This window comes from Petaurus breviceps, unplaced genomic scaffold, assembly GCF_028583685.1.
Source record: "Petaurus breviceps papuanus isolate PSGF00001 unplaced genomic scaffold, PetGlider_PUasm1.0 37, whole genome shotgun sequence".
In the NCBI taxonomy this organism is placed as follows: Eukaryota; Metazoa; Chordata; class Mammalia; order Diprotodontia; family Petauridae; genus Petaurus; species Petaurus breviceps.
Genome location: NW_027186296.1, coordinates 105,951,018 through 105,975,722, shown reverse-complemented (window position 1 = coordinate 105,975,722; position 24,705 = coordinate 105,951,018). Strand labels below are relative to the sequence as shown.

General features: G+C 37.6%; 1 protein-coding gene across 1 annotated transcript in view; it reads right to left on the bottom strand.

The window, feature by feature from the left end:
- Window positions 1–6,045: 6,045 nt before the first annotated feature.
- The window catches only part of HECTD2 (HECT domain E3 ubiquitin protein ligase 2), a 127,475-nt gene continuing 108,815 nt past the window's right edge, over window positions 6,046–24,705 (bottom strand). The window contains exons 18-22 of the mRNA XM_069099217.1: window positions 22,263–22,350; window positions 22,067–22,173; window positions 13,155–13,270; window positions 12,448–12,591; window positions 6,046–8,413 (exon numbers count right to left, since the gene is read on the bottom strand). Coding sequence (XP_068955318.1) covers window positions 8,293–8,413; window positions 12,448–12,591; window positions 13,155–13,270; window positions 22,067–22,173; window positions 22,263–22,350 — 576 coding nt within the window. The 3' untranslated portion in view covers window positions 6,046–8,292. The remainder of the gene's footprint in view (window positions 8,414–12,447; window positions 12,592–13,154; window positions 13,271–22,066; window positions 22,174–22,262; window positions 22,351–24,705) is intronic.

Sequence of the window (24,705 nt, the reverse complement as noted above, 5' to 3'; positions counted from 1 at the left end):
GTGAGACCCTTTATCTCTCTGGGCCTTGATTTCCTTACCTGTAAAAAGGAGGGGCCAAGGGATGGTTAAACCAGCTCAATCTTCACTATTCTTTATAGCTCCTTGACTTGTCCTCAAATTAAGAGGTAGCATTATAGAGTGAAGAAAGTGCCTGGGATTTGGAGCCAGGGAGCCCTGGGTTAAAATCATATCTCATGCATATTGGCTAAATGATTCACTTGGGGTAAGTCATCATTCCCTTGGAGACTCAGTTACCTCATCTGTAAAATGGGAAGAATAATGTTATCTCTGGTACAATTCTCACAGGCTTGTTACAAGGATAGATGAAAGAATCTATGGAAGCCACTTTGTGACCCTTAACAATTAATAGATTGAACAGAGACATTTTGAGGCAAAAACCTCCTTTTTCAGTGAGTTTAGTTGCATATCAGACTTCCTTTCCACTGCAACTCCCATGTCTATCCTAGGAAACTTCAATATACATTCCTATGTTCTCTCAAACACCCTGATTTGTCATTTCCTCAGTCTACTCAACTCCCATGACCTGCTTATCAACTCTACCTTATTTCCATGCAGAGATGGTCACACCTTTGATCATGCCATCTACACAATTACTCCACATCATTGATCAAGAACTCTGAAATCCCCTCATCTGATTGTAATCTCTTAGCCCAGTTCTCCCTATGCCTTACTCCTAAAGCTATTCTTTGTCCTCACTCTGACCTCCTTTTTTTTTTTTCCATCCCTCAACACTTTCCCAGGCCTTCCACCCTGCTCTGGTTACACCCTCCTCCCTCCCCATTCCCCATCCTTTAGTTAGACAGCTTAATACTACACTATCCTGTACTTTCAAAACTTCTGCTCCTTTGTCTTAATCCATTTAAACCTTGCCCAACACTGGATTATTCCCACCATCCAGCACCTCTGCTCCCGTTCATGTATTGCTAAAGGCAGCAGGAGTGAGTCACACAATCATGTTGAGCAAATCTACCACAAATTTACATACATGTAGCCCTTTGCCTCTGGGCTTAGCATGGTGCCTGGCACATAATAGGTGCTTAATAAATATTTATTGATTGACTGATTGCCAATCAGTGAATATTGCCAGAAGGACTAAGGACACTGGATGTGGAAGTACCTATGGCAATCAATCAGACTTTTACCCTGATATCACAGAAATAGTGATCTTTGAATTTGGAGTTGAGGACTCTGGGAAGAAAAAGAAGAAAGTCCATGTTTCAAAGGAAGAGGAAGATGGGTTTGGGATAGTGTACACTGTGTCTGATTTCTGTGTTCACTGACTCTTCTACATAGCCACCTTCTCTTTAAAGTTCTATGCTATTGCAAATATTTTTGTGTATTTCCCTCTGTCTTTGACCTCTTTGCCATATATGTCTAGTAATTCTATCACTAATAGGTTAGTAACTTTAAAAATATAATTCCTAAATGCTTGCTAGAATGATTGTACAAATTCACAGCTCCACCAGTAGTGAATTAGTGTGCCTGTCTTTCCACAACTCAATATTTACTCATTTGAACTATATTGATTTTGTTTCTCCAAAAGCTTTCCAATTTTGTGTAATCTAAATTTTACACTTTATTTTTTATAATCACCCCCATCTCTTGTTTATCTAAAAAAGCTTTGTCTAATCCTGTGCATAGTACATAGTGCATAGTACATCCTACCATTTTTAAATTTTTTATTCTATGACTTTTTGTATTTAAGCTACCTATCCAAGAATAGATCATTGTAGCATGTGGTGCAATATGATGGCATGATCCTATTTTTTGTCAAACTATTTTCTAATTTTCTTAGAAGCTTTTGTAAAAACAACAAAAATTTACCCCAGTAGTTTGTGTCTCAGTTTGTTATTTCTAGGTTTGATTGCTTAGTCCAATTCCATTCCATTGATAGACTTTTCTACTTTTTAAAAACCAATATGAAGTAAGTTTTGATGATAATATCTCATCTTTCATGAGAAGTGAAGATTTGGGAGACATAATAGCTATCTTTAAGTTATTTGGATGACTGTTAATTGGAAAAGAGTTTAGACTTATTCTAACATCTTAATTTAGCTGCATGAGCAATGGATAGAAGTTATAAAAGTCAAATCTAGGATTGATATAAGGAGAAAACTCCTAGCAACTAGAGCTGACCAGAAGCAGAAGGGGCTTCTTTGGGGAGCTAGTAGGAGCCTCCCTAATGGAGGTCTTTAAGTAAAGGCTAACTGTCCACTTTTTGGTTGTGTTGTAGCCAGGATTCTTGTTTAGGAATGGGTTGAACAAGATGGTCTTCAAGGTTATGTAGATTCTGAATATTCTGTAAGGGGAGGTAATTGAGTTCAGTTTTGGACAAATTGAGATTGAGATGTTTATAAGACACCAAGGTAGAGATGTTCAGAAGGTAGAAGTCAGTACTGGAAGTCAATGGAGAGATTAGAACTGGACATATGGATTGGGGAGTCATCTATACAGAGATAATTACTGAATGGATAGGAGTTGATGAGATCAATAAGAAAGATGATGCAGAAAAAGAAGAAAGTTCAGGGCAAAGACTTGGATAATACCCTTAATTTGTAGAGAGGAGAGGGATGTTGATCTAGTAAATAAGACTGAGAAGGCGTGGTCAGACAAATAGGAAGAAAACCAGGACAGAGCCTTGTTCTGGAAGAAGTTAAGAAGGCTAAAGGTTGAGAAAAAGCTATTAGATCCTGCAGTTAAAAGATCATTGGTAATTTCAGAGCGAGCACTGCAGTTGAGTGGAGACTTTTACCCATTAGATTGTAAACTCCTTGAGGGCAGGGACTGTCATTTGCCTTTTTTTGTATCCCCAGCACCTAGCATGGAACATAGTTCTTGTTAGGCACTTAATAAATGCTTGTTGATTGACTGAGAATTGAACATATTTATAGGCAATAAGGAAGGAGTCAGTAGAAAAAAAAGAATTTGAAAATGAGAGAAAGAGAAAGGGGACAGGATGGAAGAGAAGACAGGCAGAGATAGTATCAAAGGCACAAAAAGACCAGCCCTTTGTCTGAGACTAAATGAAAGAAGGAAAGAAGAGAATGGGAGATGATTGGAAGAGTTTTGTAAGAGAGAACAAGGGAGACAATGCAGCACGAATCAGTGGGATTTAATGGAGAGTGTCCTGGGTGTAGAATCTGAGAATCTGTGCCCAAATTTCTTCTCCACCATAACCCACCTAGGTGATGGGAGAAAAATCCTCTTAGCTCTCTTGATCTCTGTTTCCTCATTTGTAAAATAAAAGAGTTGGACAAGAAGACCCCCAAGGTCCCTTTCAGGTCTAAATCTTTGATCTTTTCCTTAAATGGCCTTGATTTTAGTAAATAAGGATGAAGATTTTTGATCCCATTTATCAAAAGCTGACTTGATAACTTTTACAAGGCAAAGTTGATATAAAAATGATGTGATTTGATGAAGGTCATTGGACTGGGGGAGGGGAGAAAATAGGACTGGGATGCTGGTGTTATGAAGTCCAGCAATAAAAGACTTCTTCCATTATAATCTAATGCTCTAGTGGAAGAAGAATGAAGAAGAGAACAAATTGAGATAACTAGGAGATAAAGCAGGTGATGGGCTAGAAAGATAAGGAATTAGAGCCGTGCAAGAGAAGGGGGATCTGCCAAGCTGGCCCCTCTTAGCTGCTACCTTAGGGAAAATGTAGATCATTCATAATCCCACTACTCCAAAGTTATCGGGATCCTGGAAGCTATCTCCCTTTGAGAACTTGACCTGGGTTATGGATTTTAAAGAAGAACTTTAAGCCAAGGAGTCAATGAGCACTTAATATTTTGCTATACATGTTGCTATGTTGTTTTAAGCAAAGGAGGGCAAAGAAGGGTGAAAATAGAAATAGAAAATATAAATAGGCAGAAATGTTCTAAAGGAGCTCATATTCTACTGGGCCAATAACAACATGCAAACAATCATAGACATATGAGATATATGCAGGATAAATTTGAGGTCAATTCAGAGGGAAGACACGAGCATAGAGGGGATCTTGGAAAGGCCTCTTGCAGAAGGTAAGATTTGCCTGAGACCAAAATGGATAATTTTGATTATATTAAATTGAAAAGTTTCTGTGCAAACAAAGCCAATGTAACCAAGATTAAGAGGGAAGTGGGAAATTGGGAAAGAATTTCTACAACCTATGTCTCTGATAAAGGCCTCATTTCTAAAATATACAGAGAATTGAGTCAAATCTATAAGAATACAAGTCATTCCCCAACTGACAAATGGTCAAAGGATATGAACAGGCAGTTTTCAGAGGAGGAAATTAAAGATATCTATAAGCATATGAAAAAATGCTCTAAATCACTAGTGATTAGAAAAATACAAATCAAAACAACTCTGAGGTGCCACATCTTACCAGTCAGCCTGGCTATGATGACAAAACAGGAAAATGACAAATGCTGGAGAGGATGTGGAAAAATTGGAACACTAATGCATTGTTGGTGGAGTTGTGAACTGATTCATCCAGTCTGGAGAGCAATCTGTCATCTTGTCCCTTTCCTACGTATAGGACTATTCCTTCTGTCTCTTTTGTTGGGTCATCCAATTTCAACCCACTAAGCATGGCTGTCTCTCAACGCTTTTTCCTGGCACCACTTCTTATATCTTTCTGCATTTATTCTTGGTGATCATATCAGTTTCCATTGCTTCAATCGGCATTCCTACTCAGATGACTCTATCCCAAACCTACTTGTCTCACATTGTCAACTGTTTACTAGACAATTTCTTCTTGCTATTTTATAGGCATCTCAGCCTCAACATACAAAATAGAACTCATCTTGTCCCCTATACTTTCGAATTCTTCCAAAGTTTCTGATTTTTTATGAGGAAACCACTATTTCCCCAGTTACTCAACTGTCATTGTTGATGCTTCCTTTTTCTGGTTGCCAACCTTGTCACTTTTACTCTGACAATATCTCCCCAGTTTCCTTCTTGCCACTCAGATGGCCATCCCACTAATTCATGTATTCATCACATCTCTCCTGAAGTATTATAATAGCTTTATAATTGTTCTCATGGTTTCCAATTTTTTCACCCTCCAGTACATCCTCCATGCCAAAGATCTTAGTAAAGCACAGGCCTGGCAATGTCATTCTCACTTGCAAAAGTCTTCTGGGGTTCTCTATTGCCTCTAGGTTAGAACAAAAACTTAGTTTGGCATTTGAAGACCTCCACAATCTTGTTCCAATTTCTTACCATCACTCCTCTTTCACAACAAACTGACCTCTTTGCTAGTCCCCACATGCAGAATTCTGTCTACTGTCCCCCATGCCTGGAATGCATGTCCTGCTTCTTTGAATCTCCAGTACCCTTCAAAGCTTAGCTCTTGGGAACCCATTCCTTATCTCCCAGTTGTGCTCTTGTCCTTTCAATTTAATTTGCATTTATTTCACTGTGTTCACGGTTGGATCTCCAATAGAATGTAAGCTCCTTGAAGACAAGAACTGTTTTTTACCTTTGTTTCCCTAGAGAATAAAACAATGACTTGAACATAGTAGGTGCTTAATGGTTAAATTAGATCATCCTGCCTAACTTGGAGCATGGTTATGAGAATCACACCAAGTAATATATTTAAAAATACTTAAGAATGACCCAGAATCATTCTTACATTCTATGTCTCCTTCCTTTAAGCATAACAAATATTGGATGGTGGGCAAGGGAGTGGAAGTCAGATTCCCAGATTCTGTGCATGGTATGCAGGATCAGATGTTGTCTTTATATTGTTTAATGTCTTTGTAAATATCTATACCAAATACTGTCTTTCCTTTCTCGAGTGACTGACTCTTTTATAGTTGGTGATGTGGAAAACTAGCTGATGTTTAGATATTCTTTTATATTGATGATGATGTATATTGAGCTAGTTTGCTTGTTTTTTTTTTTTTTTTTAGCAAACATACAGATCTGAGATGATGAATTGTCAGGGCAGAGAAGAGTATGTGGGATATCCTAGACATTTGAAGTTTGCTCCTTTAAATGATCTGATATGGTACATTAGAAAAAAGGAATGAGGCCTGAAAGACAACACATCTTTAATATGTGAAAAAATAAGCCCAGTCATGAACAACTTGTCACAATACAGGTTAGCATGAAAAAGGGAGTTTTAGAAAATCGTGATCACCGGGATAATGAAGCCAAGACAAAAAAAAAAAAAGAATAACTAGAGACATTTCATAATTACTAAGAAATATTGTGAAATACTTTAATTTACAATGGAAAATACAAAAATTGAAGTGTTTATTAACAACAGATATATAAAAATGTAACTACATGAACTTACTAGGCAATTGAAAATTAACAAAGTAGAACACCAGTGGTTTTTTTTAAAAAATGAGGTATTATTACACTGTAAACTAAAACCAGAGAGAGCATAAATAAATAAAGGCAAGGTGCAATTTAGTAATTAAAACAGTTGTAGTTTTCATTTTCATAACAGACACAAATTTTCTAGTTAATTGTGGGTATGAGTCATTAAAAACAACAGGTTTGTATATTTCTAAAGTGACATAGCTATTGATGTATATAGACGCATCATTAAACGTGCACAAAAAAACCAAAAAATCACCTTTATCAAATAAGAGCTTTGTTTACATCTTAAACATTTAAACCAGATTACTTACATAGAATTCTTTTGTGCTTATTAGTTATTATCAACCTACTTTAAACACCTCACTGTCTAGCTCAGGCAGCACAACGGAGAAGCAATTTTATTTGCACATGAATTAAACGAAATCAGTTAGTCTGCTACCTTTTCTAGCCTCTACATTTTCTTAGTAAAGACACTATTCATTAGAGATCACTTAAAATCCCCAAAGTATTTCAGAGCCACTTTCAGAAGGAGAGATAAGTACATACAACAGGTCCTTCCTTTCCTCCAAACACTGGTTGCTTCAAAATCTCAGAAGAATGAGCTTATTCATTTCTACAACTCTTGCTGAAATTCTGCTGCTGGGAATGTAACAAGGAGATAGCAAAACTCAGAAAAAGAGGGGGAAAGTTTATCTAAAAAAGAGTATTTGCTGGTAATAAATGCTGGCATCGTTTATTGTTATTGCAACAATAATAGCTTCTGAGTTTTCAGAAGAAAAGCTAGGAATGTCTCCAAGAAATAAATGTCAATTTAAGAAAAATCTATCACTGGCTAAAAGAACGGCTTCACTTATTATATAAAATGAAATGCAGCTCTTTCACATACTACTTTGAACTTTTGTATTTAGAATTTGTTGAGGGGAAAATGAATTACTTTGGCCCAAATATTGAAACTATGATATGTTCACCCAATTTTGTCCTGCATTCCAAACCTATTTTTCCAGAAGTTGGTTCCAGTACTACTGGCCATTAAAAACAAGATTGGATGTAAGCCCAGGCCATCAATCAAATTTTCAAAGGAAAAGTTCTTTCATTTTGTGCTTTTCTAGGATTTATTTCATTCAAAACTAATTTGATTGGACTTCACTTTCTGACATCCAGGTGCTTTTCAAAACATGATAATTACACAAATAAGGGGGTCTTCAAAATAACTGGTTTCCTGCCAATTTTAATAGTTACATACCTAAATACTTGAATGCATATAATCTTAAGCCCAGTTAGTCTGAAAAGTTACATTCCTGTACAATCATCCCTGTTGATTTGTAAAAGCTGTATACACATCTAAAACCCTGAATTTATTTTGTAAAAATAAATCTTTAGCAACAAATAGCACTATTAAAAATTCCATTTCCCCCCAAAGCAATTATTTACACTTTCAATAATCAGCTTAATCTTTACAGAACTAAAGTCAGAATATTAAAAACACTGTAAATTCCCGTTGCAATTAAAATTGTTCACTTCTGTATGAAAATATGGCTACAGGCCTTATATTAATGGTGTTGTAGCTATATGCTTTGCTACTGTGTGTTAATAACACACAATCTGCCACTGGGTTCTATTCTAGAAATGCAGTAAATATTGCACTTCAATACCCTAGTGGTACATGTGTGTCATAATTATGGAGACTGGTAAAGTGCTATAAAAAGAGATCCTAAAAAAAAAATCCTGTTGCTACCTATTGACTCCCCCCCACCCCCTCCCTGTGCCAAAGTCTCTGTTTTTTGAAAATTGTACGCAGATTAAATGTCCTTCGCATTTTAATAATCAAAAAAGTCAGTATCTGAAAATCGTTTAGCTTATTGTAGTGCTGAAGACAGAAGCATGAAAAGGTTAAAGGCACAATGAGAAGAGAGTGGATGCTACATATAAAAATACTTTATTTCAAGTCCAAAGTCACTCCAGCCCAAAACCTTCTGAATTTGAAATCCCAATGATCAGTTTCTGCTTTAACTCTTTTTTGTTCTTATAAGGAGGCAGGCAAAGTTGGTTGAAGCAGGTATGGGCCACTGGTAACCTAAAAAAAAAGGTAAGTTTTAATTAGAGTAACCCATTTTTTTAAAAATAAAAAGCAAAACTGCTGATTGCCATGAATGCTAGTACACACACACACACAAACACATTCTTATAAAGTTAGGTGATCATACCATGCCTTCTGGGTTTCCTGAGGTAATCATGAATTTTAGATAGGTGTACTGAACACATTTTAGAGGCATCTGATACACTCAACTTTTAAATAATCTTGCTCTCAAAGACCATAGACTTTGTCTTCCTTCTGTGGTTCTTTTTTTTTTCCTGAAGACTCATTTCTTCATTTAGTATTTCTGTAGTTAATCTAGGATACTCCTTCTTTCTCTTGTCAAGGATCAAGTTTTGATGGGAGCTCCCTGATCAATTTGGTAAGCATTCAGGTGGTGAGCATTTATCTGGGGTTTCTCTTCATACTGTTCTATGGAGAGTATAGATGCACCCCCTGAAAGATGGATCTCAGAGAGTTTGAATGAATGACGGCCTCCTCAGGGATGAGCTGTTTTTGAGAGAAACTAGTCCTTTGTGATGGACTATAAAGAGGAAGTTTTCTTTTATTTTTTTTTTAAAAAGAGTCTTCATTGATATTTTCTGTTTCTTATATCATCATAGTATCCCATGTATCCCTCCCCTGTCCCCTCCTGGAGAGCCATACCGTATGACAAATATTTTTTTTAGAGAAGAAGAGAAAGTCAGCACAACTGATTGATCCATAAAAAAGTCTGAAAGCTCCCTGTAGGCTGGGGGTGTATTCTCATATCTCTTCATTTGAGTTCCACTTGATCGTCATAATTTTGTTATAGTTACTTTTGATTTTTTTTTTTGGTGTGTAGTTGTTCTTTCCATTTACATTGTTGTAGTCATTGTGTATATTGTGTTCTTGGTTCTGCTTACTTCATTCTCCATCACTTCAGGTAGATCTTTTCCAGGCTTCTTTGTGTTTATCACACACATTGTTTTTTTATATTTCATTAATACTCCATTACATTCATATGCCACAATTTGTTTAACCTTTCCCCAAATGACTGGCATTTGATTTGTTTGTTTGCAATTTTTAGTTATAACAAAAAGTACTGCTACAAATATTTTGGAGTATATAAACTTTCTTTTTACTGACTGATAGCTTTTTTTTGGGTGTAAGCTCAGTAATGGAGTGTCTGGTCCAAAGGCTATGGACATTTTTAGTCACTCTGAGTAATTCCAAGTTGCTTTCCAAAATGATTGCACCATTTCACAGCATTACCACCAATATATTTGTGGGCTTATCTTTTTACAACCCCTCCAATATGGTTGCCATTTTTTGTCAGGTATGAGGTGAAATCTCAGGATTGTTTTCATTTGCATTTCTTTTACTAATCAGTGATTTAGAGCATTTTTTTTCATATGGTTGTGAATACTTTGCAATTCTTCTTTTGACAACTATTGTTGACCTAAATGGGAATTTTAAAATTATAGACTTGCCCCTTTCTCTCTTCTTAGAAGCAGTGAAATGGCTGTTCTGGGGCAGAAGTACATAGGAAAATTGCTTGAATTCTCACTCACATGGCCCAAGGAGAGTCTCTGGACTTCTAGTTCCTGGTCCAGTCCTGAAAGGCTATATTGCAATCTCTCAGACTTAGTTGGCAGATGGGGAGAGGGGAACCATGTGAATAATATTGAGAATTCTTGAACTACAGCCTTCTGGAGGGCAGTTTACAGGCAGCACAATCCAGAATATAGCTTTTTAGCAATGAGGAGGATGATTTTCTAGACATCTCTGGCTTTCTGGGAAGAAGACAATCATATACCTAGTACCTAAAGCTGGAGAAATAGCAAGGCATTAACAGCAGGGTATGGTGGGTAGAAGGGCCTTGGGCTTTGTCCTCTACCATTACTGAGACTTATTTGGACATTTTAGATCTGAAGGAATAGGAGTTGTCTCTTTAGCAACACAAAGGGTGTTCCTCTTTTGGGGCAGACTAAACCTAGGGTAGTCCCAGAAGGCTGGATATGCTTGTAGGGTTCTTTAGAGTGAAAGAGGGACTCACTGGAATGCTTCTTTCCTTACAACCCCAAGCTCATGTTCCTTTTGAGAGGAATCCAAACCACAAGGTTCTCTTATGAATGTGGAGTGTATCAGGATCCTGGAGGGAGATAAGATTTACTGGAGAGAGAGGAGAATTTGTTTGCTAGATACTGAATGTCTTCTATGTAGTTTTACACTTTCACTGGGGGTGGAATAAAGGCTATCTAATATACATGACTTTGTGTTCTGATATGGGATCTGGGAACCTTTTCACCCATATCTATGGAGACCTGGAGCTATATCTAACTTACAGTCTGAGATTTCCTACAGGCAATGCTGCACATGGATAATAACAGAGTATTTTTCCTCCTTGGCTGTTGCTGCCCACTGCCTCATGCCTCCTTCCCCCACTAAATTAGATCCAGTTTATATGATTCTAGAACTTGGAACCCAGAGTCATGAGTAATACTCTGTTTTCAACTCAGTTCAAATATGTAATGTATAATGCTCAGAGTTCTGAAGGGCAGTCTCTCTCTAACTCTGTCTTTCTCTCTCTGTTTCTCTCTTTGTCTAAACCCTGATCTTGAAACAACCACTAGGGAACAGAATTAACAAGAGAAAAGCAAAGTAATTTTAATGTAGAGATCCTGTGTAAATCAAACCTCAACTCATGCTAATCCCCAACATTATTTTAAAAAAACCCTCTGTTATAAGGCTTTAAAATTTGTCCTTTATAAAATAATTATTATTTAGTTCCTTATGAATACATGCTAATGGTGTAGCTCATAAAATCACGCAGACCCAAATGTGCCTCTTGGTTAAAGTTCTCAAAACATTTTACATACATCATCTCATCTGAGCCTCACAATAACTCTGTGAAGACAGCAGCACAAACAATGGTTTCGTTCAGTTTTGCAAATGAGGCAACAGAGGCTCAGAAAGTTTTAGTGACTTGACCATAGTTACAAAGTTAGAAAATACCAAGGTATAGTTTGAGGCCAAGTTCTTTCTTATTCCAAGTCTGGTACTCTCTTATGCCATGCTGCTTACCTTCATAAGCTAAGGACAACATAATAGCTTAAAAAAAAAGTCAAAAAGATTTCTACTTTCTATCATAACAATATACCATCTCCATATTTTTCTCAAACTGAAAACAACATACATACAAGTGACTGTAAGGTGAACATGTAGACATCACTTTAAAGTTTCCTAGCTTCCAAGTAATATGATGATGAAGATGATGGTGACAACTGTTCCACAGCCTTCCCGATTTTATTACCACATTGGTGACCTTCACATTGATTATTAATCTTGTGCTAAGGCACTAATGAACAATACTAGTGAATGAACTAAAAATTTTACACAATATTTCTGAAGCAGGGAACGAGAGCTGGATGATATTATTAATTGTGTTCTATCTCCTGACAGGGACATTTCATCCAAACAGCAGGAGACCAAGTTCCATGCTGCAACAACACTAGGAATATCATGGGATTTAGAGTTCTGTCAGTAGCTAACATTCAATGTAGTGTAAGAGAGAACCAGTATAAAATGCAGCAGGGCTGAAAGGTGACCTCACACATGTACCTCCAACTCTTCAGAAACCTTTGTGATTGACTGGATCAACCTTACATCTCCCAGAAAGGTTATAGCACTGCTTCATGGGCTGGGCTTCTGGACTTACCATAACCTTCTGACTGAGTGGTTTAATGGAATTTCTATTTGGCAGGTCTCCTAATGATTTTTCCAATAACTGGGGGCCAGGTTTAATAATTTTTTTTGTTGTTGCTCAGAGATTTTTGGATATTCAGAAAGTGACAATTTGTCATTAGTGACTTGTCAGAAATGTTCATCATTAATTTTTTTATATCTAGTTTTTATTTAAAGAAGAAATGGAAGGAACAGGGAGAAAAAGAAAATCTGCCGAAAAGATGTATTTCACCAAGAAATATATACTTTTAAAAAAGATAATACTCCAATCTTGTAGAATAAAAATACAAATAAAACTGAAAATTTACCAGTTAGTAGAAGTGTCATGCTTTGAAATCTTGAAATTCAAATCTGCCATCCCTCCGACAGGTACTCTGTCACTTCCTGTGGTAAAATGTAGTAACTTCTTTTGAAGATCAAGAGGAAACCCAAGCACAACATCCCAAAAGTATCTATCATAACAAAAAACATTTTTAAAAAGGTTTTTAAAAACACCAAAACAGTTATTCTGCAATCTAGAATAAAATCAGTTTTAAGAGGTAAACAAATCCCTTCAAACAGAGTAATTCCCTTGATGTAAGGTTAAGTTAATTAAATAGTTCTGTCAAAAATGAAGGAAATTTCTCTGGTAGATCTTTAAATGACTTCTAAATAGTCCAGCCGTGGGTGGTACCAAAGTAATTTTCTCTCATGAAATGTAAGTTTTCTAGTTATAGTATTGTTACTAAAAATTATTCATCTTTTTACATATATAAATTATATATACACGTTTGCATATTTTGTGACCAAAATTGTACTTCCATTTTTATCAGCTCATTTATGTGATGAATTTCTCTGCTGTCACCATCCTTCTGAGGAGTGCCAAGTGCTTCCTCTTTTAAAATGCTCACACCAGAATATCTGTGCTAACAAGGCTCAGACTAGCCTTTGGTGTCTCAATGAGCGTAACATCACCAAAAATGTTGCCCAGAGATATAATCTTCTTTATCATATTAGGGAAGGGGAAATCACTTACCTTATAGTAAGGTCAGTTTTCACATAGCCATCATACTGAGTATTTCTCTGCAGAGCACGCATATCCAGGTCAGGACTCCCGCAGACCAGAATTTCTACCTCTTCTGGACGAAGCAGCTGCCAATAATTAAAAATTAAAATGATTATTCGTCATAATAAAAAGTCTTCTGACAATGGTATAAAAAACTTAAACTGGAAGTGTTTGGAAATCACAAGAGTGATTTAGTAAAAGTGTCATACTTTGAAATCTTGAAATTCAAATCTGCCAACCCTCCTACAGGTACTCTGTCACTTCCTGTGGTCACTTCCTGTTTTCTTAGGATGAATCAAATATTTTACACTAAGGAAGCATTTTCTTAATCTCAGTAATAATAGATCCAATTCTAAAGAATAACATTTAAAAAAAATTTGAGGAGTAAATTAACTCTTTCAGATCATTAATAACTATGACATTTATATGGTATTTATTATCATAAGTAATAACTCAAATTTATGTAGGGCTTTAAGATTCACAAGGAACATCCCCCAGAGTAACTCCATAACGTCAAGTAGTTTTGGGTTTGGGTTTTTTTTGGTACAGATTTGGATATATCACACCAGGAACAGAAATTTAAAGATTAAGCCCTCTAAAAGCTTATATTCTAATAGGAGGAGATAACACATATAAAGTAGCAGGGGTCAGGGAACGATGCCTGGTCCGGGGAATTTTAGGGGCAATGAGAGTTGATGCAAAGGGCAGTCAACTGACAGGCCCTTTCCAGAAGCAATGGTAATAACTGATTTGATTACTGTGCCAAGAGCTAAGAAGTAGAAAATTTATATGTGTGAAGCAATGCTATACACAAAGCTTCAGGGCAGATGGCAAAATGGCACTGGTCCATGACTGCACAGGATGTGAGGCATACTCTGGTCTGGAACTGGTTATATGTAATGAATTAGGTCAGGATGTCCTCAGTTACCCATCAGGGTGGTCGTGATCACATAGACAATATGTGGGTGAAGCTTGTGTGGTAAATTAGAAAAAAGGACTAGGCTTGGAGTCAAGAAAACCTGGGTTCAGATCCTCTTTCTATTTCTTACTTCCTGTGTGATCTTGAATGTTCATTTGTAAAGTGAGGAGGTTGTTCTAAATAACCTCTAAGGACCATTATAGATCTATGATTCTATATGTCTGAGACAGGCCTTGAACCCAGGTACTTCTGACTCCAAGGCCAATTCTCCATCCACTACGCAATACAGCATTTCTTATTATCATCCTTTGCCTCATTGCAGTTGTCGGCCCAAAGCCACACAGACAGTAAGTATGGTGCCCAAGGGGAGATTCAAATCCAAGCCTCCCAGAAAACAGTTAAACAAGAATCTGACTTATATTCATTCTTTAAGATCCCAATTAAGTCCCACCTCCTCCATGAAGCTCCCCTGACTTCTAGAGTCCAGGGTAATCTCTCTACTTCTTGATCTCTCATAGTACTTATTGGTCTGATATTTGTTGCTGGTATCTTATATTTTAGGAAGTGACTATATCCTACCTTGTATTGTTCTCTAGCTTTTTCATGTATGTAAGTCAAGTCTGCATAAAAAGATTGGATGCTTCTAAAGGACAAAGACTTTCTTGCATTTCCTACAGCATCTAGCACATTACTTAAGCTCAGTAAATACTTGCTGAATTGAAAAGAATTAGGGGTTAATTTCTGGCTCTGACTCTGGAGTGTCAAGAGAGTGTATGTTACTTTAAAACAATACACTGATAAGTTTGGTGTCTTGCTGATGTGAGTACTCTTCTCAACAATGCAGACCATCATCCACCCTGCCTGTCCAGGGTGACTCTTGTCTACATCCTCCCAAAAGTTTGCCACAGGGATTTCATCCAACGTGCTGTGAGCCTCCCTTTAGTTCTCTTCATATCCTGACCATGCTAATGAAGCATTTAGATTGCCTATTGGTCATCTATTACTGTCTTGTTGGGGCTATCCCATCTTCTTTTTGGATCACAATTTTCTTTAATGACAATCGTTATATTGCCTTGTATTTCTTTTTTTTTTTTTAATTTTTTTAACGCTTTATTAACTTCTGATTTACATCATCTGTTTCTGCCAGATTTTGAGCTACAAATTTTCTCCCCATTTGTCCCCCACCCTCCCCTCTATCATCTCCCCTCTTATCCCTTTCCCCCCCTATTCTCCTGGAGGGTGAGATACACTATTTAGTGTGTATTTCACTCCCTCCTCAAGCCAAATTAAATGGGAATAAGGTCGACCCATTCCCTTTTGCCTTCCTATTCTTCCCCTCCATTGTAACCATTTTCCCTTGCCTCTTCTGTATGAGATAGCTTACCCCATTCTGTCTCTCCCCATCTCCTCTCATTATATTCCTTGCACCTCTTAATTTCACCTTTTAAGTATCATTCCTTCCTGTTAAATTGGACCTATGTCCTCTATCTATGTATACCTGTAAACATATATACACACATTCACATATGTATTCATATGCCCATATGCCCTCATATATAGACAAATATATATATATTTCTAATCCCTTCAACTACTGAGAAAAGTTTCATAAGTTATGATTATTGTTTTTCCATGTAGGAATGTTAATAGTTCAACTTTGATAAGTTCCTTATGATTCCTTTTCCCTGTTTACCTTCTCATGCTTCTCTTGCTTCTTGTATCTGAATGTCAAATTTTCTATTCAACTCTGGTTTTTTCATCAAGAATGCTTGAAAGTCCTCTATTCCACTGAATGACCATATTTTCCCCTGAAACATGATACTCAGTTTTTCTGGGTAGGTGACTCTTGGTTTTAATCCCAGCTCCTTTGCCCTCCAGAATATGATATCCCAAACCCTTCAATCCCTCAGTGTGGAAGCTGCCAGATCCTGGGTTATCCTGATTGTGTTTCCACAATATTCAAATTGTTTTTTCCTGGCTGCTTATAATATTCTCTTCTTAATCTGGGAATTCCAGAACCTGGCTATAATATTCCTAGGAGCTTTCTTTTTGGGATCTGTTTCAGGAGGTGATCGGTGGATTCTTCCAACCTCTATCCTGCCCTCTGGTTCTAAAACATCAGGGCAGTTTTCTTTGAGAACTTCCTGGAGAATGATTTCTAGGTTCCTACTTTGGTCATGGCTTTCAGGCAGTCCAATAATTTTTAAATGATCTCTCTTGGATCTATTTTCCAGGTCAGTGGTTTTTCCCAATGAGATATTTCACATTGCCTTCTATTCTTTCATTTGTTTGGATCTGTTTAACAGCATCTTGATTTCTCATAAAGTCATTAGCTTCCATTTGCTCCAATCTAATTCTGAAGCAATGATTCTCCTCATTGAGTTTTTGAGATTCTTTTTCCATCTGGCAAATTTGGCTTTTTAAGGCATTTTTCTCCTCATTGCCTTTTTGGGCCTCCTTTGCCATTTGAGTCAGTCTGTTTTTTAAGGGATTATTTTCCTCAGTCAGGCTGTTGACTCTCATTTCATAATTTTCTTGCATTGTTCTCATTTCTCTTCCCAATTTTTCCTCCACTTCTCTTATTTGGTTTTCAAAATCTTTCTTAAGGTCCTCTATGGCCTGTAACCAGCTTGTATTTTCCTTTGAAGCTTTTGGTGCAGGAGTTCTGACTTCACTCACTGCTTTCTTCCTGTTCCATGCTTTGCTCCTTTTTGTCCCCCAAATAGGAGTGTATTGTTGGGATCTTCTGTCTGCTTTATTTCCTTTGCCTGCTCATTTTGCCACTCAATTACTTGACTTTTGGGCTTTTTGCCACAGTAGGACTCTGCCACCAGACGGGGGAGCTTTCGTCCCAAATGCTGGGGTTTTCTCAGCTGCCACAGGTATTAGATGGGTGCCCTCTCTGAGGTCTCCACACACTCTGGCAAGCTGGACATACACTCCAGAACCTCCACCCTAGACTGCAATCCAGATCCAAGCAGGTCAAAGCAAGAGCGATTACCCCTCAGACTGGTGCTTGGTCCCCCTACACTGTGCAGGCCAGGAGCTGAAGCCACCACATGGCGCTGGCTGGCTGTGCCGGTGTCTCAGCGGCTTCTCGCCCCTGGGGTAAAAGCCATGCACTCCCACTTACTGGGTCCCAAAGTCCAGATTGCACTGGCCTCTCACCTTATCCTTCGCATCTATGTGTTGATAAATCTGGAAACTGTCACTGCTGCTGCTGATCTGGAGACCCTCTGGCAGTGGCTGGTCAGGCCCGCCCTGGGGCTAAAGCCTCGGCTTGGGGCTGGGCTCGGCTCCCAGAGCGCTGCACTGGATTCCTGCCGGCCTGCCGGGCTGTCCTCAGCGGGAGGTTAGCTTCTCTGTGTCATTTTGTGGGTTCTGCAGCTCCAAAGTTTGTTTAGAATCCCCTTTTTACATGGATTGGGGAGGGTAGAAGCTGGAGCCGCGGGAAGGTCGTGCTTCTACTTCGCCATCTTCTGCCTTGTATTTCTAATTCCTTGTTTGTAGTATGTTGCAGATAGCTCACTGCACCATGCCACTCTCTCTACTCTATTCTGGGTTATCCTCAACTTCAATTCTTCAGAGACTATAGAGACTCATGAAACAAAGATCCATCACCAGGAGAATCCTGGCATTAAAAAGTGGACTTTGTTTTAGGGGAAAATGCTGGAGTTGTTAAAATTCCTCAAAGGCAATTCAGCCGATTCTCTTCCTCCTGTTCAACTCTAGACCCTCTCTACTCACTGTCTATCTGAAATGTCTGTGCAGATCTATCTGTCTATCATATTTTTATTATTTATCATATACCCACACCTTGATGAATAATTTCTGTAAATAGTTCATATTATTGTGCTTCTTAGTTTGAACAGGTAATTTCCATCCACTTGTTTTAAAGATTTTTCCCAAATGAAGTCAGGAAAAGCTTCTCTTGGGTTATTTTGGATTTCATTTAGGAGGCTCTGCAACGTTGAGAGGATTGATGCAATCAACGCAATGTTACCCATAAAGAGGCGTATCAGGCGAATCTCACCACCTAACAGTAATTTCTGCGTTTCTTCAGTTTCTGCATCTCTTCAATGACAGCAGTGAACAATTCTAGTAATCGTATATGTAGACGGAAAAGTAGATATACGGGTTTATTAGCTATTGATTCTCTCAGTAACCTTTTTGGTAGCAATGAGGTCTAAGCTTTTTTCCCATTTAATTGGTATACTCTCTTTTTTCAGCTATGGAGGATCTCTCAATTCTTTGACAACTGTGTCACCTTCAGCATGGTCTTCCTCTTTGTGTACTTGATCTAGTCCAGCTGCTTTTCCCTTCTCTGCCCTTTTCACTGGTATTTCCACTTCCTCTATAAGCAATTCAAAATAATTCAGTACATAAATCCAGGTCTATGATGATATGATATCACAATAATGGCTTCTCGTTCGGGAGTCAGGAATGAATCCCAAATACATTTCAATTCAGCAAGTATTTACTAAGCTTGTAAAATGTGTTATCGTTTGTCCTTTGTTTTTGAAGAGGACCAATGCCATCACAGGTTACATCTTGACTTGCCTGTGCATTAGATCTAAGAGAGGCAAAGTGGCACAGAGTCATCAGCCTCCTTCTCTCTTCCCAAGTGCTTGAAGTCCACTGGCAAGACAAAAATCGGGACAACTGGCAATGTCCCAGAATGCAGCGGAAGGCCTTGGCATCTCAGATGCTTGACCAAGCTCTAAGTGCTCTATAACACCTGTTTCAGCTGCCTTCGTGGCCACTGAAACAAACTGTTCTTATCTGCCCATTCTGCCAAGGAAATTCTTTGCATGCTTGACATGGACATTCCCCTAAGTCACTGACAGATTTGAGGCTTGGTTTAGCCTGTATGCTGAGACAGTTTATTGGGTGTGGCTGCTGTGCATGCTAGAACCTCTTGAAGCCACTGGTCAGAGTTGGGTGAATCACAAGGCCACCAAAGGTATATGAGCAGCCCTGGAAAGGGGTTGGCAAGCCTTTACACCACAGATGCTAGTCCTTCCTGAATACCCCCTGCAGCCTTTTTCCTCAAGGACCATCCAATCTTTTTATGTAGGTATGACCCACACATGTGAAAAAACTAGAGAATGGTATAAGATAGGGTAGAATCACTTCCCAAAGTGCCCTGATAGGGGAAGACATTATGTTATAAAAATCCCTAAAGATCTTTTTCATATTTCAGCTGTTTATTTTCCTCCTTCCAATTTCATCTTTAAATGTACTTGGGAAGACTTTGCTTAGTTGTGTCTCTGAGCAAGATTTATTTACCGTCTCTTGCTTGTCACTGTTTTGAGGTGATACTTTTATAGTCATTTACCATTCTTGTCCATTAGATTGGTGTTGCCCTTGACTTTCATGTCTCTTTACACAGCAAACAGGTTAGGTGTTGCTGATGAAGGTAGCTGATACACTCTTTTGGTCTCTTCATTAGGGCAACTAATTTACAACTGAGAAACTTCTACAAGAAATTGTTTTAAGTGGATTAATGTCTGTCACTCCATGCATTTCCCATTTTTCATTGTCAGATTAAATAGGTTAGATTGGATGAACAATGACCATGTAATTTCATTGGTCTAGGGAACTCCCAGATGAGGAAATTCCCTCTATCAGTACAAGTTGGCTCTTTTTCTTCAACTTATGGCTTTAGAGGGTTATTCAGAGTACTAAGAGTTTAAGTGACTTACTCAGGGTCACATGGTCAAGATGGATCAGAGACGGGACTTAAATTCAGTGAGAGAAAATTGAGAAAGAAGTGAAAAGGACCTAGGATAGGGTTTTGGACTCGTTCATAGTCAAATGCATGACATAGATGATGGAATGAAGGAGACTGAAAAGGGAAGGTACACAGCTATGTGGTAGCAGTGGCAGGAAAATCCAGAGGTGGGAGAGAGTAGACAAGTGTTAAAAGCTACAGAATCAAGAAGGATGAGGATTGAGAAAGAGTGATTAGATCTGGCCCTTTGGAGATTACTTGTAAGTCTGGAGAGTGAGGCTTCAGTTAAATGATAAAGTAGGAAGCCAGACTGCAGGGAGGTAATTATGAGGTGAGAGAAGAGGCAGAAGGGGCATTTAGCTTTCTCCAGTTTAGCAGAGAATGGGGAGAGAGAACTCAGAGGGTACCTAGGGGACATCAGGGTAAGTGTAGTCTGGTGACCTAAAGGCTTTTATCCTGAGGTCTTTTACCAAAAGGGCAGCTTGTGGATAGAGTGCTGGGTCTGAAGTCAGGAACTCTCATCTCTTCCTGAGTTCAAATCTGGCCTCAGATACTTACTAGTTGGGTGGCCTTAGGCAAAGCACTTAACCCTGTTTGCCCCAATTTCCTCATTTGTAAAATAAGCTGAAAAAGAAATGGCAAACCCTCCAGGATTTTTGCCAAGAAAACTCCTTGGGGTCAAGAATGAACACATGATGGGGTCATGAAAAGTCAGACATGATTGATGAACAACAACAAAAAACTTTTACCAAAAATTGTAGAGAAAAATAAATCCAAAAGGACATATAGAAACAAACAGGGCTTTTTTGTTATGATATTGCTAAAGTTAATTCACATACAAACATTTATTAATTCATTTAAATATTTTTTAAAACTTTTAAATATTTCACAGGAGTATTTAAAAATTTTTGTCTATGTATTGGAATTTGTTGATAGTCCCATATGTAATAAAGTAAACAATCCTTAAAATTACATCAAGATACAAGAGGGCAGATACATAAACTCTTTCTAATGCAGCTGATATTCTGAGTCCCCAGTTCTACAGAAAAAAGAATTTATACCCTAAATCTATAGCAGGTAGCTTGACTCTAAGGCTGTAACACAGACAGGCTAAGCTGTTATCTCCAAACTGTGAGCAATAATAGATTTAGGGTTTCAGTTCCATTCCAATCCTGAGATTGTTTGGCTAATTGGACCTGAATTTAATCCAGTCCACTTGCCTAATTGAAATTAATAGCTCAAATTTATATGGATATTTATAAAGTATACAATATAGGCAAAATAACATGATGATGATTATTATCTCCATTGTCTAGAAGAGGAAACTGAGGTCCCAAGACTTTTAATGACCTGTCTAAAGTCACACGGTTTATGCGGCAGGGTTAGGATTTGTACTAAAATATTCCAACTACACATCAAATGCTGCCTCTTTTTGAAGGAGCTAACTATTGGTTATCTCCAGCCCTGTTTTAACTAGTTAAAAATTATTTCTGTAAATTTTATTAATATGCTTTGTTCATACATTGTAGACATTTCTACCGTGTTTCCCCGATAATAAGACACTGTCTTATTATTTTTTTGGACAGAAAAACACCAGAGGGCTTATTTTCAGGGGAGGGCTTATTTTAATGAACATTGACAGCAATTTTAATAAACAGGTAAATGTGAACAAAAAAATTATCTTTATTCAATAAGCAAATCACTGGGGAAGAACAGGATGACGCACTCACTACTGCAGCTCTGATTGGATGCAGCTCGGAGCGCGGTGTGTGTTTCACAGGGTGGGGCGTGTAGCGCAGGGGATCACCTTCACTACAGCAGCAATCTCAATAGGGCTTATTTTAGGGGGAGGGCTTATTTTAGAGGAATCTTACACAGTAAGGGGAGGGCTTATTTTCGGGATAGGTATTATTATCGGGGAAATACGGTATGTTACTCCCACCCCATAAAACGGTTCTTATAACAAAATGAAATAAGCAAGATTAACAATATGGTGACCTCATCTGAAATTTTATGCAACATTCCCCACCTGTAATCCACCCAAGCTCTCCAAATAAAAAATAACGATAATATAGTAATAATTAACATAAATTTACTGAAAATATTTTCTACTAAAAACCTTATCTATCAAAAATTGTTATTCATAATCAGGACTGTCACTCTAAATCATTTTTTTCTTGCATACCGAAAGGCCTACTTGGTAACTTAAAAAAACCCCAAATCTCTTACCATTAGTGCATTTGAAGCACATACACTATGAAATCCATAATAAAATGCAGCAAACTGTTTGTAGATGGATTTGTTGAGAAGGAAGTCAACATATAGTTGCACATACTCTAGAAAGAGATTATACATTTGATTAATGAATATAAGCAAATGGCTAATTCAGGTGCATTTCAGACAAAAAAACACATATTGAACATACCTTTCCTATTCTGATTGGTAACTGGAATTTTATCACCACCAGATTTTAAATTATATGATTTGATTACTCCAAATTCTTCTTGGAAAACCTGATGGGAGATGCCATTACAGTACATTTTTTAATGTTTCTATTTTGATAACATCATTATGTAATATTCAACCAAGAGATAAAATTTAGGGAAAAAATACGTTTGCATTACATTTTAAACCCTCAAGATGCTGCATACTGGTCAACTCGTCCCTCTCCCCTCAATTTCATGCTTATCCACGGTCTTACAAAAACAATACCCAAATTGGCTGCCCAGAAAGTTTACTGGCTGACTCAATTTTGTTTTTATATCTAACATGCTTTCCTATTACAATAAGAGGTCTGGCATTATTGTTTTGAGATATTTTAATATTTTATTTTTTCTAATTACATGTAAAAAGTTTTTAGCATATTTTTACAAAGTTGTTTGTTCCAAAATCTTGCCTCTCTTGAGAAGGTAAGGAATTTGATATAGGTTATATAGGTGGAGTCATGTAAAAACACATTTCCATATTAGTCATGTTGTGAAAGAAAACAAACCGACAACAAAAAGAAAGTTAAAAAAGTATGTTTCGATGTGCATTCAGACTCCATTAGTTCTTTCTCTGGAGGTGTCTAGCATTTTTTTTTTGCCCTTCAGAATTGTCTTGCTGAGAAGTCATTCACAGTTGATCATTATACAACATTGGTGTTACTATGTACAATGTTCTCCTGGTTCTGTGCACTGCACTTTGCACTAGTTCATGTAATTTTTTCCAGGTTATTCTGAGAGCATCTTACCTGTTATTTCTTATAGTACAATAGTATTTCATCACAATCAACCATTCCCCAACTGATTGGCATTCCCTCAATTTCCAACTCTTTGCCACCACAAAAAAAAAGCTGCTATAATTATTATTATTATTTTTACATATAAGTCCTTTTCCTTTTATTTGTTTATAAAATCTCTTTGGGATACAGACCTCGTAGTAATATTGTTGGGTCAAAGGGTATGCACAGCTTTATAGCCCTTAGGGCACAGTTTAAAATTGCTCTACAGAATGGTTGAATCAGTTCACAACTTTCCCAACTGTGCATTAGTGTCCTGATTTTCCCGTATCTTCTCCAACATTTGTCATTTTTCTTTCTGTCATAATAGCCAATCTGATAGGTTTTTTTCCCCCATGGATATGATTACTGCATATTTCCCTCCATCCTATTTCCCCGTTTATCTCACTCTCACTTTGCTTTCACCTTGTCCATCCTGAAAAGTGTCTTCCTTTTGACTACTGCCTCCCCCCATTTGACTTCCCTTCTATCACCTTCCCCTGCCCCAATTGCCTTCCTCTCCTACTTTCCTGTAGGGTAAGGTAGATTTCTATACCCAAATGACTGTGTTATGTTATTCCCTCTTTGAGCCAATTCTGATGAGAGTGAGATTCAAGCACAACCCTGCCCCTCTCCCCACCTCTCTTATCCCTCCACTGTGAATGTTCTTTCATGCCTCTTTTATGTGAGATAATTTACCCCATTCTACTTTTCCCTTCCCCCTTCTCCCACTGCATTCCTCCTTCTTACTTAATTTTATTTTTTTTAGATGTCATACCATCATATTTAACTCACATGTGTGCTCTCTATGTATACTCCTTCTAACTTCCCTAATAATGATAAAGCTCTCAGGAGTTATAAATATCTTCCCATGTAGGAATGCAAATAATTTAACCTTATTGAATCCCTTATGCTTTCTCTTTCCTGTTTACCCTTTTATGCTTCACTTGAGACTTGTACTTGAAAATGAAATGTTCTATTCAGGTCTGTTTTTTTCATCAAGAATACTTGAAAGTCCTCTAGTTCACTGAATGTCCATTTTTTTTTCCACCAGAAGGATTATATTCAGTTTTGTTGAGTAGGTGATTCTTGGTTGTAATCCTAGCTCCTTTGCCCTCCAGAATATCATATTCCAAGACCTCTGATCCTTTAAATGTAGAAGCTATCAAATCCTGACTGTGGCTTCATGATATCTGAATTATTTCCTTCAGGGTGCTTGTAATATTTTTTGGAAGCTCTGGAATTTGGCTGGGAGTTTTCATTTTGAGATCTCTTTAGGAGCATTCTTTCAATTTCTATTTTACTCTTGGGTTCTAGGACATCAGGACAGTACTCCTTGATAATTTCTTAGAAGATGATGTCTAAGTTTTTTTATAGTTCAGTGTTCAGATAGTCCAATAATGCTTAAATCATCTCTTCTCAATCTATTTTCCAGGTTAGTTGTTTTTCCAATGAGAAATTTCACATTTTCTTCTATCTTTTTATTCTTTTGATTTTTTGTTGCTTCTGGATGTCTCATGGAGTCATCAGCTTCCACTTGCCCAATTCTACTTTTTAAGGAATTATTTTCTTCAGTGAGCTTTTGAACCTTCTTTTCCAGTTGGCCAAT